The 16,206-nt window shown below is 36.0% G+C and overlaps 1 protein-coding gene across 10 annotated transcripts in view; it reads left to right on the forward strand.

The window, feature by feature from the left end:
• Nucleotides 1-16,206, forward strand: part of NAV3 (neuron navigator 3) — a 770,226-nt gene that overhangs the window by 620,777 nt on the left and 133,243 nt on the right. For all 10 annotated transcript variants that reach the window (XM_033117411.1, XM_033117412.1, XM_033117414.1 and 7 more), the window contains one exon: nucleotides 10,714-10,833. In XM_033117411.1, coding sequence (XP_032973302.1) covers nucleotides 10,714-10,833 — 120 coding nt within the window. The remainder of the gene's footprint in view (nucleotides 1-10,713; nucleotides 10,834-16,206) is intronic.

Here is a 16,206-nt window from a genome sequence, read left to right on the forward strand (position 1 = left end):
TCTTTTCTTTCTCCCTCTCGTTAAATGTGGGCATATATGTGTGTTCATCTTTTATATTCACTACTTGAATAAATATTTAATTATACACATATATTTATATATATATATATATATATATACACTCATATGTTCATGTGTACACACACATATGCAGTCAGTTACATTATTTGCAGTAATTATAAAGTCACCACAAATACTGAGTGAATACTGAAGCATTACTCCTGGGAAAATACAGACTTAGTTTCCTGCCAGCCTTTGGTCATAACATTTTCGTCAGTGGATCACGATGTAATCTTGTTTTATGTGCATATCAGTTTAAAGACACCTTATTTATTATTTAACACATATTTGTTGATTCATTACCATTGAACTCACGCCCAGCAGCTGTGCAACCCAAGCCTGAATGAAGCTTATCTAACACACATATTTTTCCCCGTAAGACCCACCACAGTCTTCTTACACTTAGTCACACAAGACAGCACCTCAGCCCTATTCCTGAAGGCCATAAACAGCAAAATCTCCAAAGGAAGCACAGAAATATGAAAAAAGGTATCTTTAAATAGACTGTGAAAAGGACACTTATTTGCAGTAGGAGAGCTGAAAAAGAAGGCAGAACGTCATCTTATTTGACCTCAGCTGGTAATGTCTGCATGGACAACTCACACTTTTCTCTACTCTGAGTATGTCCATAAATGACTGTGAAAGTGCTGCAAGTATTGATTTTGATGCTACAGATATTAGCAAGTAGGTAAATTTGCGAGTACGGAATTTATGAATCATGAAAATGAACTGTATGTATTTCCACATACATACAAGGCTTATCTGGAGACAGAAAGCATATCTTCGGAGCAGTTTACATCAGAAATCAAGGGGCATCCACAACGCAATGTGGGAGTAATTTCAAAAGGTTCATACCGATAAAATTTGAGTGAAGAGTTCAGAATAAAGAGAAAGCTCTAAATCCTGGAATGAAGTAGAAAGGAATGAATAAGAAAAGGAAATATTTTACTTCTGTTCCCTGATTTAAATAGCTATAGAGGGAAATATATTAAGAGAAAATTTATAAGAAAAGTGTAAGTATTACAGAAGATATGTCACTCAGCAAGCTTGACTGAAATATAATGTTCAGAACAGAGGGACAATTGAATTAGATGACATTCAAAGACCTTTCCCTTACCTCAGATTCCTGGAATCTGAATATTTAAAGCAGGAGTGTCCAAACCAGTTTTTTTCAATGTTTTTCACCAAGGGCCATATGCGGCAAAATACACAAACAGCCGGGCCACTCACTCGAGGTGAAGTACGTATTGCCTCACCTGGTTTATTTAAGTAAACTGAATATATTTTTGGAATTTGCTGCAGGCCAATTAACAATGGATCGCGGGCCGCAGTTGGCCCCTGGGCCGCAGTTTGGACACCCCTGATTTAACGGTACGATTTGAGGGATAAGGACTGTTGTGACAGGCTTCAGTAACATTAAGCTAACAGGTTTGAACTGTGGACTATAAGCAATGGAAAGCACTGATTGTCAGAGAAGATCACGTAATAGTCACGGAACACCACATGAGGATGGTAATGGCTTTTGAAAGGCCAGTTGAAGGGGCATCTGTAAAGTGGAATGAGGGAAGAAGGTCTGGGGGTAGATTTCAGGAATCTATTGCAAGAATTTTGGTCCAAGGTCATAAGTCCAGAAACATCGGAGGGGCATTGATAGAGCTAAAAGGAGGGGAAGAAATTGTTATGGGAGGTACCACAAAGGAAAAACTTACAGAAGCAATGATAGGCTACTGATAAGGGTGTATGAAGCAGAGAATTCAGACAAGATGCCCATTTTGTAAGCACAGGAGGTAGAAAATGATACTATTGCAGAAAATAGGTGCAGAGAATAATGATTTTTTTTTTTTCAATTTTGGTGAGAAAGCAGAGAGAGGAGATGATGAGTGTAGAATTAAAAATGCAAAGTCTGAGACAGTGGGATAAAGCAAAAGTAGTATCCAGGGTAGAGCTATAAGGGAGAGTGTGGTCTCATATCGGAGATAGTAGAAATTATGGGAGACATGAGGACCCCTGGGAAAAGAATAGAGAGGGAAGAGGGATCACGAGCTTATGTACGTAGCTATGTATTCAAAAAATATTTTCTGAGTTCATTCTATGTGTCAAGCAATATTTTAGGCACTGTATGTGCAGTGGTGAGTGATACTGTGATTCCCCGAAAATAAGAGCTACCCCGATAATAAGCCCAAGTTAAGATTGTCAGCCAGACGTAATGTAGCGTTTAGTACATTATGACGATGTTCCCGAAGATGACATGACTGTATTTGCATAAATGTAGATTGTTGTACATGAAAAAATAAGATATCCCCTGAAAATACACCCTAATGTGTCTTTTGGAGGAAAAATTAATATAAGATCTGGTCTTATTTTCGGGGAAACACAGTAGACACAGTGTCTGTCCACATGTAACTCACTAGTGTTTCTATATTTTTATAGGTGCTCATTTGTTCAGTAAATGAATACGAATATATACACATATGTATGTAAGTGTGTGTGTGTGTTTATATATTCTTAGATAAGAAGTTTTTTGAGGCAATTTTTTTTAAACAACTGATTTCTCCATATAATAATATATAGGTATAGAGGTACTTAGAAGCATTTTGTATTTTCCAGGTCTCTAGCTGTATTAGTGAACACTAAATTCTATAACAGAGAAATCTCAAAATCTCAGTAATTTAACACAAAGACGTTCATTTCTCCTTTGCATAAAACCTTCATTGGTATTTCTGACCTCCGGATGGGGAATGCCCACCATACAGTCTTTCAGAGACTAAGGTGGATGGTCGGTAATTCTGCTTTTATCCAACCAGGTTTCCAGTGTCACATTGGGCATTGATATTCAACAGGCAGATGGCAAAGAGAGGAAGAACCACGGTGTAAGAATATTTTGTATGTATCAGGCCTGGAAGGGGTACATATGTCTTCTATCCACATTCCCTATTCTAGAACAGCCGCGTGGCCACATCTAACTATAAGAGAGACCATGAAATATGGTTCAGCTGTGTGCTGAAAAGGAAGAGGAAATTGCTTTGATGAGTGCTGGCTAGTCTCTGCTGAATTCACTAAAAAAAACCCACAAAATGTTGTTACCGTGTTTCCCCAAAAATAAGACCTAGCCAGATCATCAGCTCTAATGTGTCTTTTGTAGCAAAAATTAATATAAGACCCGGTCTTATATTATGTTACATAAAATCTGGCTTATATAATAGTAAAATAAGACCTGGTATTATATTGTATTGTATTGTATTGTATTATATTATATTAAAGACCCAGTCTTATATTATAGTAAAATAAAACTAGGTCTTATATTAATTTTTGCTCCAAAAGTCACATTAGAGCTGATGGTCCGGCTAGGTCTTATTTTGGGGGAAACACGATATACCTATTGTCCTTCCTCCTTATTTCATGCCTCAATGGAAACCCAGTTCAGACTTCTATTCTCCATTTTTCTTCTTTTTCAGTCTTTCAAATGAAGTCCTGTAGAGGTCAACAAATGAGTGCATTTAAATATGCATCTGTGGTCCACATGTTTTATGTTGACCAACAGTCATTCATACTTAGTATCTAAATAAAGGAAGTAAAAGTAACACAAATCCCGTATGAAAACTTCCTCTGGTGATGTTTACCTGTTAGCCTTATACATTTTCTGTTTGCCATGGTAGAGTACAGGATGTTAAAATTTAGGGAATGATGCAGAGTTCTGTTCCCTGGGTAGAAAGTGACTAGACATGGTCAGCAGGTGATACGGCTGGTCTCAGCTCAAGTGTGATTAGTGGAGATCGTGTGAGGACACCCAGGATGTGCTGTACTTCAGTGCTTACCAGTTTACATAGTGTGCCATTGTTGGCATCAGTAGGACGTACTCTGCTGTCTCAGGCTATAATTAAAAGGTGTGAAGATGAGAGGGCTAGAGACATCCTAGGGGAGTTTTAATTTGATGGTGTTTTCCTTAAATAAGAAAAAAGGGCACAGAAATGTCTGTGCTACAATTCATGAAAAAATTCAGTCACAAAACTAACTTTCTGCTCCTAATTTTTAAAAATACATTTCAGTGGCTAAAGGGACAAAAGACAAAAGATACAGTAATGAATTAAGATATTTAATTTAGGATTTTTTTCTCATGTAACCACAAGAACTGTCATGAAGTCAATGGGAATGGAGTTTCATTTTTTTTTCATGTACTTAAGAAAATTAATCATGTACTCAGAAAATTAATCAGCATTCTGCGAATTCAAAATTTCTTGAAGATTGCAAAATCTTATCTCTCTCTTCTCTTTTAAAAATTATTTTAAAGACTTGGGGATGTGAATCTGCCAGTAATTAGAAATTAGAGGAAGCCTCTTACTTAAAATGAATCTCTTTGAAAAAGTCTCCATTTATGAAGCAAAAAAAGGCACACTCTGGAAAACTGGGAGGAAAGTTACATATTTTAATTAGGTTGCAATTGAAGTTATCTGCAGGTGTCACAGTGATAAATGGTTGGGCCAAGAAAATAACCTAAAATTCTACCTTAAGTTTCATGGTCCAGACACAAAATAATGTCATTATGGGAATGAATTTTTTAAAAAGGGAAGCAGATATTTTAATCCTGTTTCTCCTGTGATCCTCCCTCAGTTCTCCTTTGGTGAACTTTGTGATGACTGAAGCACGTATAACATTGGAAAGGGTTACCTGAGTTGGCTTAAAAGGATTTACACGGTAAACCACAGATTTCTAATTCCAATCGTTCTACTAATTTCACATTCAAGATGTAAGAGTTATTTTTAGTCAATGTAGAAATTCTAGTGGAAAAATAGCTAGTAATTCTAGCACTTACATAGCACTTACTACATGCTAGACAATGTTCTATGCGTTTTGCATATATCATCTCATGAATAATCTCACCAGAACTGTAAGAAGTAAGCATATTTTACTATTTCCATTTACACATTGACCAACTGAGGCAGAGATAATTTAAGGGACTTTCGGTAGAACTCAGAAAATTAATGAATTGGCATTCTGAGAATTCAAAATTTCTTGAAGTATACAATTCTGGGGCTGAACCTCAGCAGCCCGGCTCCAGTCGGAATTTGCAACCATCAAGACATACTGAGCCTGGGAGGTTATCTACATGTCTGCTTTGTACACATTTTTCTCCTAGAAGTTGAATTTTTACAAACAGAAATAACAGAGTTTTACAGCAACCATTCATGATTAGTATTGTTTTCTTAGCTAGCACATTTGATCTAGGGGACAACTCTAAGTATTCTCTGTGCTCATCTAAAAGAAGATGCTGAGCTGGACTTCCCTTAAGGTTCAAGAACAAAACAAAACACTTGAGATGCCCTGTGTGTTCATGTCATTAAAAAAATTGCTCATTGTAACATGCCATGGCTGATATGAGGTATTGAATGTAAAAATACAGAATTCGGGAAAGATACGGTGGAACGGTGGAAGCATAGGTGTTGAATATTCCCAAGTCCCCCCCCTCCGCCCCCCCCCACACACAAAAGCAGACAAAGCAGCTAGATAGCAAAGCCAAAAACATGATTATTGTTTACACAAAAAACATGATGGCAGGGTATCATCTCAAACTCCAAGTAGAAGCAATTGGGGACAAACAGCCAAGAGTCAAAGGACCAGTTTGGTATTGGCAACTCTGTGAGAAGATGCAGATGGTAGCAGTGGAGCATCTTGTAACACTGAGGACAGTAGAATCCAAGAACAGTTAAGGAAAAACTGATGAGAAAACATTCTCCTACAGGGCTGATTTGAGGATATCAGCTGAAGCCGGGAGGGTTTTTGACCACCTGACCAGCCAGGAAGAGTAAGGGCCCAACGTCATGTGTGAAGGGAATGGAGCAATCTAGTTACTAAGAATTCATTAAGCTGTTTAGCAACAACTCCCTTCCACCACAGAGTCCACACTGAGGGAAACCTTCTGGATTTAGAAACCAATTGAAAGGACGTGGCAATAAAGGTAAAGCTAATAAAAATAGAAGATGGAAACAGAGTCCCCAAATCTCAAAAAGCTAATTACCACATTGTTAAGCACTATGCAAAAATAACAGAAACAGCTAGTGTGTGAAGTTAGAAAGGGTTCTAAATCAAGTTTCTTTTCATTCAGAAAACTTCATTTCGTATAAAAATAAGCAAGAGAAAAATATCCAGATAAAACCCCACATAAGCCATAAATATATGCAGTACATATAACTAATAAAGGATATCAATGAGGAAAGAAGAAAAAACCCAACAACACAAAACGTAAAGTTTAATAGAAAACTGAGCAAAAAAGTCAAACAGACATTTCACAGACAAAACAAAAATGGCCTATAACAAAGTAAAAATATGATCAACCTGCTTGGTAATCTGGAATTTGTAAATTAAAACCAAAAAGAGAATTCTCATCCATAGGCAAGTAGGAGTTTATTCTGAAACCATTTTGAAAACTGTGGCATTGACTAGTAAGGTTGAAAACATGTCTGTATCTCTTATGATCCAGTGATTCTCTTCCTAGATACAGACCTTCGATAAACTCTACCCTGTAAGCACAGGAAACGTGTGTACACAAATGTTCATGGTAGCATTATTTGTAACAACAAAAGGACTGAAAAACAGCTCAAATGCCCATGATAGGCAAATGGATTAATAACTTGTAGTGCACTTGTAAAATGGAGCTATACAGCTATAAAATGAATAACAGAACATTACACATCAAGATAGATGATTTGCAAAAATGTAATTTTGAGCGAAGGAAAGTAGTCATGAAAGAATACATATTGTATGATTCAATTTATATAAAGTTCTAATCCATGAGATGCTAAGCGATGTATATTTTAGGGAAATATGTCTATGTGGTAAAACCTGAGGGAAAAGGAAAGGAATGCTTAACACAAAATCCAGGATGGTAGATATCTCTGGAAGGGACGTTTGGGACTGTGACAGGGAGGAGCCTCTATGGACAGTGAAGAAATGGGAAATGCTCTTCCCAGGTGATGCGTACATGAAAGTTGATATTATTTTTGTTATTATTTAAATGTACTTTTATACTTTATACACTTGCATAAATCTATATCACTATAAAGTATTTTTTTAAAAGCATGGAGTGGTTATGAGCATAGATTTACATATCTTTATGTTGATTGAGAAAGTAGAATTGAACAACATAAAAAGGATTTTTACAACTTTTTTCTATTTCAGTGAAGTCCAGACATAATTAGAGCATAATGATGCAATTCACAGATTTGAATAGACTCCATCTTATAATAGTTGGGGGTGGTGAGTGATAAGAAGAGAGAGTTATATATATCTAGAGTATTGATTGGGTGGATGGTTAATTACCCTGTAACTATATTAGCATATACAAAAGGAACATGAGCTTTAGTGGTGAATATATGGTCAGTTCATGTTATATTTGATGTGCTTATGGGAAATCCACATATCTCTGCATAGGAAGCAGTTTAATATCTCATGCTAGAGCAGTTTGGAGCCATATGGCCCGGAAATACTAATGTGGAAAACAGACACCTAAAGAAAATTGGCCATTGAGTATGCAAAGTTTGTGTACATAGAAAGAAGAGAGATGGCAGTGGAAGGGAAGAAGAATTAGTAATGTTTTGTGAGACTACTGGGTTTGTTGTTATTTTTTTTTAATGTGAATCATTTTAGAGCTTCTAGAGTTTGAACATGCTAAAATTATCCTAAGACTTTCATTGTTGTAGAGATTTTAATTTTGTCAATTACCTACCCAAGTTTCCTTTGGAACTTTTTTTTTTTGTACCAATCCTCCTTGTAATTACTTACTTCTTTAACTCATCTTGGCTGACAGTTTTGAAGTTTAGATATAATATTCTTAGGAAATCTTTTTTATTCAACTTTTCATTATTCTTTTAAAACGATTCCCTAATATTTATAGCTCCCAGATTGTACCATAATTTTCTCAGAGGGACTATGTAATTTATGATATTCTTTCAGATTATTAAATCCTTCAGAAAGAATGAAAAGAAGGAAGAATTACTAAGAGAAAATTTAAATCAGGAATTTGTTTTGCTTGTGGGATGCCTGTACATAATTTTTCAAATAACAAACTATTCTCTTACCAACATTCAGCTGAGAGAGCATCTGTTAACAGAGGAATTATACCCTGATGACTTTTTGATGCAATTAATACCTGTTATAACCTATTTGATATTACCTGGAAAGTTGAAGGGCCAAAGGAAAATGAACATCCTTTGTAATGCTCCTTGAAAAAAATAGTTTTTTATTAATACATTGAAGTTTTAAATGTATGTTTTTTTCTCTTGAAAATTAATTTTCAAAGCAGTGGACATTTGTCTATAGAACTTAACTTTTCTGCAAGTATTGAATAATGAAAGGTTATGTTTCTAATAGAAGTGATCTTTCATCTTATTTCTTATTTACACGCATCACCATTATTCGTAAAGTTGCTGAGATCTGTTGTAATGGTTTCTTCCTACAATATGGAAGCCTTTTAATTTCAACTAAACAAACAATATATTTGTTGATCCCACACTATGTATAAAATACTTTCCTAAACACTTTTGGAGATACACAGATAAATAAGACAGACCAATGAGATGTAAATTATAACATGTAGACATTGTTATAACTTCCTCCAGAGGTTGTTTAGCATAAAACATGATGGTTAAAAAAAACAGAAAAAAAGAGTATCTCACCTATCTGGAGAAAAGATTTCTACTACCCTGAACCTTTTAAAACACAATTTCAAAAGGAGAGTGAATGAGAAAAATATTTGCCAAACACTTTATCAGAAATTCCATATACCCTCCCTTAAGAAAAGAGGAAATAGCTACAGTTAAATATATTTTAGAAATAGATTGGGAACTGTATGAAAAATAACCTAAGAAATTGGAAGTAAGAATAAACACTGAAACAGTTAACAACACCAACGTGTGCCCGGTGACAAAAAGTGTGAAGGAAAATTTTTCTTTAATCTTTAATTGTCTCATTTATTATCACTATAAACAGTACAGGAATTGATGCTCATAATCATAAATTTGTTATCAAATAAAGTTAAATTATATCTGTATTCCCTATTTAAAAGAGTGTGGCAGTGTACTATACATTTTGAAGCCAAAGTCCTCTTTTTACTTTTTAATCTTGGTGGAATTAAGTTCTTCAGTTATGAAGAAAATTAATTATGTAGAATACCTTATAAGATAGTGCGTTATGACTTAGTGTTCTCGTTTTGTATATAAAATGCATGTATTTCCTTTTCAAAATATATGGGAGAGATTTTGTGAATAACAAGTAGCTACTATTTATTTGGTTCTCATATTAAGAGCATTTTTCCTTTAATTATCATAAAACCTATCTGCAGTAGGTTTTTATCCCTCCTGTTTTCAGAAGAAGAAATTGAGCCACAGTTTAAGAAACTTGATTGCGGTCCTTTAACTAGTAAGGACAAAATTTATTAATCATATAAGTAACTAGCCAGTTGCATAATACTGGCTATAACAATTTGGCCAATCTCCAATATGTTTGTGATTAAACTTTTTGATTCCAAAAAGTGAAATCAACTTGAATTTGCTTAAGCAAAATGGGCCGGATGATAAAGAAACAGGGATATCTCCTAGAACCCAAGGGCAAGTTGTGAAGCTAAAACCATTTGGCCAAGCGCCTGGTCTCTTTTTGTACACCTGTGTCATTGTTTTTATTTTGCTTACCAGCTTTCTCTGCAGCTCTTTGTCTCTGGTGAAAATAAATACCCACAGCTCCTGGGTGTTCATTATCATCAGCTCCATCCACATAGAAAGATTATCTCTTTATCGCAGTTCTCAAGAAAGAAACATTTCATTAATCCAACATGGGGTAGGAGATTAAATACCCTGTTCTAATCCTCCTTGGTCAAGGAAGCAAGATTACCTTGTAATAGTACCGTGACTATGAGGCCGTACCAGCCCTGTGTAATGGTGGTGCGTGCTCCTGTGATGGTAAGGAAGTAGATCTCAGAGACAGGAAGTCAAGCAGACAGTGTGGCTTCAGTTCAGACAGCAATGCATGGTGGCTAAGAGTATAGTTCCTGGAGCAGACTTTTTAGATTCACTTCTCACTTCTGCCATGGCTGGTTGAGTGACCTTATGTATGTAAGTCTTTAACCTTTTCGTGCCTAGTTATTTTTGTATCTCTAATGTGGGGATAATAATGTCATTACATATAAACTATTTGAACAGTTCCTGATATTTTAAACATTCAGTACATCTTGGTTATTATTTTAGATAGTTGCCAATTGTGACATATATTTTATCAAATAAATTAATTTCAAGTTTGGTAATGTTCTATTACTCCTGTAACCATCAATGCATCAAAAATGGTATTCACAGAGTGAAATGATCTTGTTTTTATTTTACTAAGAATTATATTATCTATAAGCCTGTTCAAAATGTCAGTAACAAAAGAGGAAAAAAGGAAGGTTTTATAATAGGTTAGTTACTTGTTGTACTAAGAAAGATTGACTACCTAATAAACTTGAAGAGACATTCTAATTGTTCCTGGTGAGTAGAATGTTTATTTAGGGAAAAAAATTATAATAGCGGATATTTGCATAATTATTGAAAATTGTGCAGTTTGTTCATTCAGTGGAATTATACAGATGAGGGCATTTAATTTTCTGTTGATTAATCAGACTTTCATTTTCAGGTACATGACAGATGGAGGACTCAACCTGTATACTCGAAGTCTGAACCGAGTTCCAGACACAGCAACTTCCAGGGATGTCATCCAGAGAGGGGTTCATGACGTGACAGTGGATGCAGACAGGTAATGCCGTCACCAGATATGATGGTGAGGAGTACATAACGCACTTTCATAAATGAGAGCCTAGGAGTTTTCCAGTATAAACCAAAGGACTTTTAGTTCTACATAATAATTATTTTGAAACATTTTTAAAACTAAGGTGCTTTCCCTTCTAAAACTTATTGAGCTCTGTATACTGAAAAAAAAATAATTGCTTTGCTGGTGAGAGTATTTAACAAACTTCAGGTTGAGTGGTGGCAAATTTTAATATTTATAAAAGCAAAATTGTAAACATAGACTTATGGTCTTTATTTGAAAAGAACCCTGGCTGATATGTTCATTTCAATGCAGATACCCTCAGATGTACCTGGAGGCTAATGATATAGACATTGAAATATAATTCAAATTATCAGGTATCGTGAGCTTAATGCTTTTCTTGAGGGGTTTCTTGAAAGCATATAACTCTTGTTTTAAGCTAATTGATATTACATAATTGTTTCAAGGTGTGTGTGTGTGTGTGTGTGTGTGTGTGACACACTAATTATTTTGCTGGAATTTACTTTGTTAATTTTATCAGAATCAGTGCTGTTTGAGAACATTGCCTGTGTAAAATAATGTTTGTAGGACATACTTTTGATCTGACTTTGCCCCCTCTTCACTCCGAATTTTGAATTTATTGAGTAGGAAGAGTGCTATATATCAGTAATTCGAGTGGTTCTTTAGTTTGGCGTTTATGAAGAGGACATAGGGTTAAGACTTAATGTAGCCACACTCTGAAATAAGAACGGTGTACAATTCTTTGTACAGTTTAGTACAACCAGCTCCAAAAGCTAGACAGTGCGTTCTAATACTAATGTTAGGTTCTCCGCTCTCTCAAATGCTGCTGATATTTTGGCCAGAGGAACAGTTTTGATTCTCATCCTATGAGCGTCCTAGTCTTCTAGTCTGTATACCAGGTGTGTGTGTGTGTGTGTGTGTGTGTGTGTGAGAGAGAGAGAGAGAGAGAGAGAGAGAGAGAGAGAGAGAGAGAGAGAGAAAGAAAGAGAGAGATGCATGTGGTTACAAAAGGCTTATGAAAATTTGACCAGTACCATCCCCACCTGACCTCCTCTTCAACCATTTTCCTTCTCTGACTCCTTCACTAACTGCAACTACCCTGGACTCCTTTTCACTTTGGAATTGATGCTTCCTCTGCCTGGAATGCCCTTTTCTACATTCATTGCATTATTGCCTCCATCACAATATTTATGTTTCAGCTTCATGTTACCTTCTCAGAGAAGTGTTTCCAGAGTAGCTGAGATACATTTCATTTCCAGCCACTTTCTTTGCCATTACCTTATATTTTTTCTTCAATTTACACATCACTCTTTCGATATATCATACCTACTTGTTTTCATGTTTATTTTGTATTTTCTCCTTTATAATACAAGCCCAAAAAGCAGAATTTTTGACGTATTTGCTATATGTTGGCCCTTTAACAAATGCTTGAACAAAGGAATAAATATAGGCTATATATTCATATAGGCTAGCCAAAGGATCCAGTTGGGTAGAAAGGTAAGTGGGGCCAGGGAAGAGCCAATATCCTGCAAAGATATGTAAGAGAGGGAATGAGTATATAGGAAAATAAGAAGCAGCGATTAGAAGGGAAGAAATCCAAAGTGTGGACCACATTTTGAATCTAATGATCTGCTGTTTGTTAGCTGGCAGTGGAAAGATTAAAGAAGGGGGAAATTTGTGTTTTGGGGGCAATATTTTGTGTTTTGGGGATGTAATGAGATTATAGTGGCAGAACCAAGGAGTCGATACAAAGGTGACTTATTTTGGGGACAATTGGGATAACCAGCTCTCTTTGCTCCTACAAGGCTCTGGATTGGGGCCTGGCAGAGGAGACTTGTCCAATGGAAAGACGCTGATAAGCATATAATAAACTGGAATCTGTGAAAGCAGTGGTTCTTTAAGTGTGCTGCCTGGACCTGCAGCATCAGCCTCACTTGGGAACTTGTTAGAAATGCACATTATCAGCTCCATCCAAGACCTACTGGATCAAAAACTCCAGGAGGAGGGCCCAGCAATCGGAGTTTTAACCAGTCCTCCAGGGGATTCTTATGGACTCTCAAGTGTACGTAAAACTGTCTTAAAATTAACAGATAAATGCCAGGCCTATGAAAATATAAACACTTAACATAAATATTTAAACGTAAAAAAGACATTTAAAAAAATTTACCTTGTTAGCTATGTTCAGTCAAGGGAAAGAGAATATAAAAATAATAATGGCATTAATTTTTACACTAGATCAAATGTGTTGCACCTGAAATAAATTGTCTAAGTTTGTTAAAGTCAGCTTTTGAGAATTATATAAAATATTTTTGAAAGAGCTATGTAACTTAAGGAATACACAAAAAAAATACTTTAGTTACCTGTATTAAACAGCAAAAAGATCATAGTGAAAATCCTACTATCAGCAGAGATAGGAGTTTTTCTTTTATTAAAGATAAGTCTGAAGCTCTTTTAAAATCCTGTGTTTAGGAAGTGATTCAGAGTGTATATCATTTTTAAATGGATAGCCTTAAATATTATAGTTGTGTGAGTTCTTCTGTTAATTTAAAATACCTCCTTATACAGGATGTTGTTTTATAACATCTTCTTAATTCTTACATCCATTCCAAATGCAAGAGGCAAGGATGACCATAAGGTAATACCTCTTTGTTCAGTTTTACTCAGAAAAGGTACCAAGAAATCCTGCAGTTCAAACTAAAACCTGTTTAACTTTATTTAATTCAGTGCTTCTGAAGCTTTTTTCATCACTAATTGACCCACTTTTTTTCTATAATGATCATTAATTTCTTTCTGTAATATTTTAAGAAATACTGATATAACCTAATGCCCTCATTTTGTGGGTATAATTACACAAGGACTTGGGTCTTTTACCTCCTATACATCCAGTTTCCCAGTTATCTTCAGTCAAGGTCTTTTAAATAATATGAAACATATTAGTAACTGGTTCACTTTAGTAAATTGGTAAACGGTAAGGTTTCTGATACTTCACTAGTAAGAAAGCTTTAAAAACTTAAAAAACCTTAAAGCTTAAAAAGCTTAAAAACATCTATATCTATATCTATATCTATATCTTTAGGATCTATATCTATCTATATATGTAGATAGATAGATATAGATATAGATCCTGTGTGTGTATAGCGTTTTATTAATTTTTCATGTTTCTAAAATGCAAAAGCTGCATCTGTGAGAATACACTTCCATAATAGCAAAGTAGCCAGCTTGCTGAAATAGCAGTGGACCTGAATTGTTTGTTGCCATAGTGAAGGTTACAGGTTACCTTTTGATCAACTTCTGGTTAATATGTGATGGGCAACAGAGCACGGCTGAGTTCGTCTTCCTGGAAGATTGAAATGGCCCCAAAGAAAAGAGGGGGGCTTTCGACAACCAGCTGTAGTATATTTTAAGTATTTTATTACTCAAAGATATCTCAGTTCCTTTACTTTCCATATCAATCTAACACCAACCCCATTTATTCATTAAACTGACTGAAAAGATTAGAGAATGGGACTAATCCTTGTAGACGCTCTGGGACTTCACAAATAAGACAGTTAAAATGTGTGGGCTGTATCCATTTGGCTCTGGTTTTAATGAGGTTAATCCTAATCCACTTATATTTACAATTGGGCTGTGCTATATTTTAAAGTTACTTTAGGGGGAAACGGGGATAGTTGTTGTTTGGGCCTTTATTGACTCCTGTTACTGTCCTTACACTGGCTTCTATGCTAGCATTAACAAATAGTTGATAAATAAATAAATATATATATATACACACACACACACACACATATGTGTGTGTGTGTGTGTGTGTGTGTGTATTTAACTCCTTAGTGCCAAACAGCATAATAGTACCTTGGGTAAAAATAAAACAAAATAATAAAGATGAAAAAGGCCCTGAATTTAATTGTCAGAGAGGATCATGTATACAAAAGCTAAAAGGATAAAGTTTACCAAGTCATAACAGATGTATATACAAAGTACCTTAGAAGCACCAAAGGGAAATAAATAATCATTTCTACCTGAGAGGCTTCAAAAAGCAGTATGATTTAAATGGGCCTATAGAGAAGGTGTGAGACCTTTTGACATATAGCCTGAAAGAAATCCGAAGGAATGAGGGAATGAGAGTACAGAGGCATGAAGAGTTTGGTTTAAGGAGATGTTAAAGAAAACAATAGGTGGGCAGTAGTTAAAGCCATAAAAACACATTTCATTAGGAACTATTACAATAGGGGACAACAGACCTCAGTGTAGAGCTGGGCTTAGTTCTGAATACAACACGAAAAAGTGGTGATTTATAGTCAACAAGCAGAATGTGCGGGTCAGTGGATGGAAAATTACTAAGAGGAGATAGCAGGGTAGGGGATGCTTGCTAAACCCACTCGACAGGATTCTTGCTGAAGGCAAGCCAGGGTGATCAAGTACTGGGGTGGAGGATGAGAAATCTGACCAGATATTGAAGGTGAAAGTATGAAGGTCGGAGGATGCCCTCTGAACTGACCTAGCACTCTTACTAAACTGGGCATGCAAGCCCAGCAGAGGACCAAGGTCAAAGCCTAGTCGAGAAGAGACCTCAGAGGACGCTGACAACAGTTTGGTCAAGGAGAGCGTCTTTGTCAGAGCCGTTCATAATGTGATTTTGCCAGTGCCCTGGGAATGTGGGCGAGATGACAAGAGACCAGGAGTGTTTGTCTAGCATCATTCTACAGTGTTTGGACCTGAAGGTTCGGTCTGCGTGTGTTACTCTGCTCTGACTGTCATAACAAAATACCACTGACTGGGTGGCTTACAAACATTTATTTTCACACAGTTCTAGAGGCTGCAAATCCATGATTACAGTGCAAGTAAATTCATTTTCTGATCAGGGCTCTCTTGGCTTATAGGTAGTCACTCTCTCACTGTGTTCTCACGTGGCCTTTCCTCTCACTCTCGGGATAACAGGGAGCAATCTCTCCTGTCTTTCCTTCTTCTTATAAGAGCACCGATTGTATTGGAATAGACCCACCCCACGGCCTCATTTAACCTTAATTACCTCAGTAAGGGCCCTGTCTCCAAAACAGATATGTTGGAGGTTAGGACGTGTCAACATATGGATTTTGGAAGGGAGGGGGTGGGACACAGTTCAGTCCATTTCACTGTGTAACTCTCAGGTGGTTTTATTCTTGCATATATAGGTTCAGTAGCTATAAAAGTACTGGATTGAAGTAGTGCATATATGTAGTATGCACGTTATAAGCTCAAATGTTACAGGGCTCAAGAAGCTCACATAAAATGAATGAAGTAAAAGGGACATGGTAAACATGACCACTCCAAAGAGGGCGGCCACCTGAGGTCTAGATTTTGTTT

This window comes from Rhinolophus ferrumequinum, chromosome 10, assembly GCF_004115265.2.
Source record: "Rhinolophus ferrumequinum isolate MPI-CBG mRhiFer1 chromosome 10, mRhiFer1_v1.p, whole genome shotgun sequence".
Lineage (NCBI taxonomy): Eukaryota > Metazoa > Chordata > Mammalia > Chiroptera > Rhinolophidae > Rhinolophus > Rhinolophus ferrumequinum.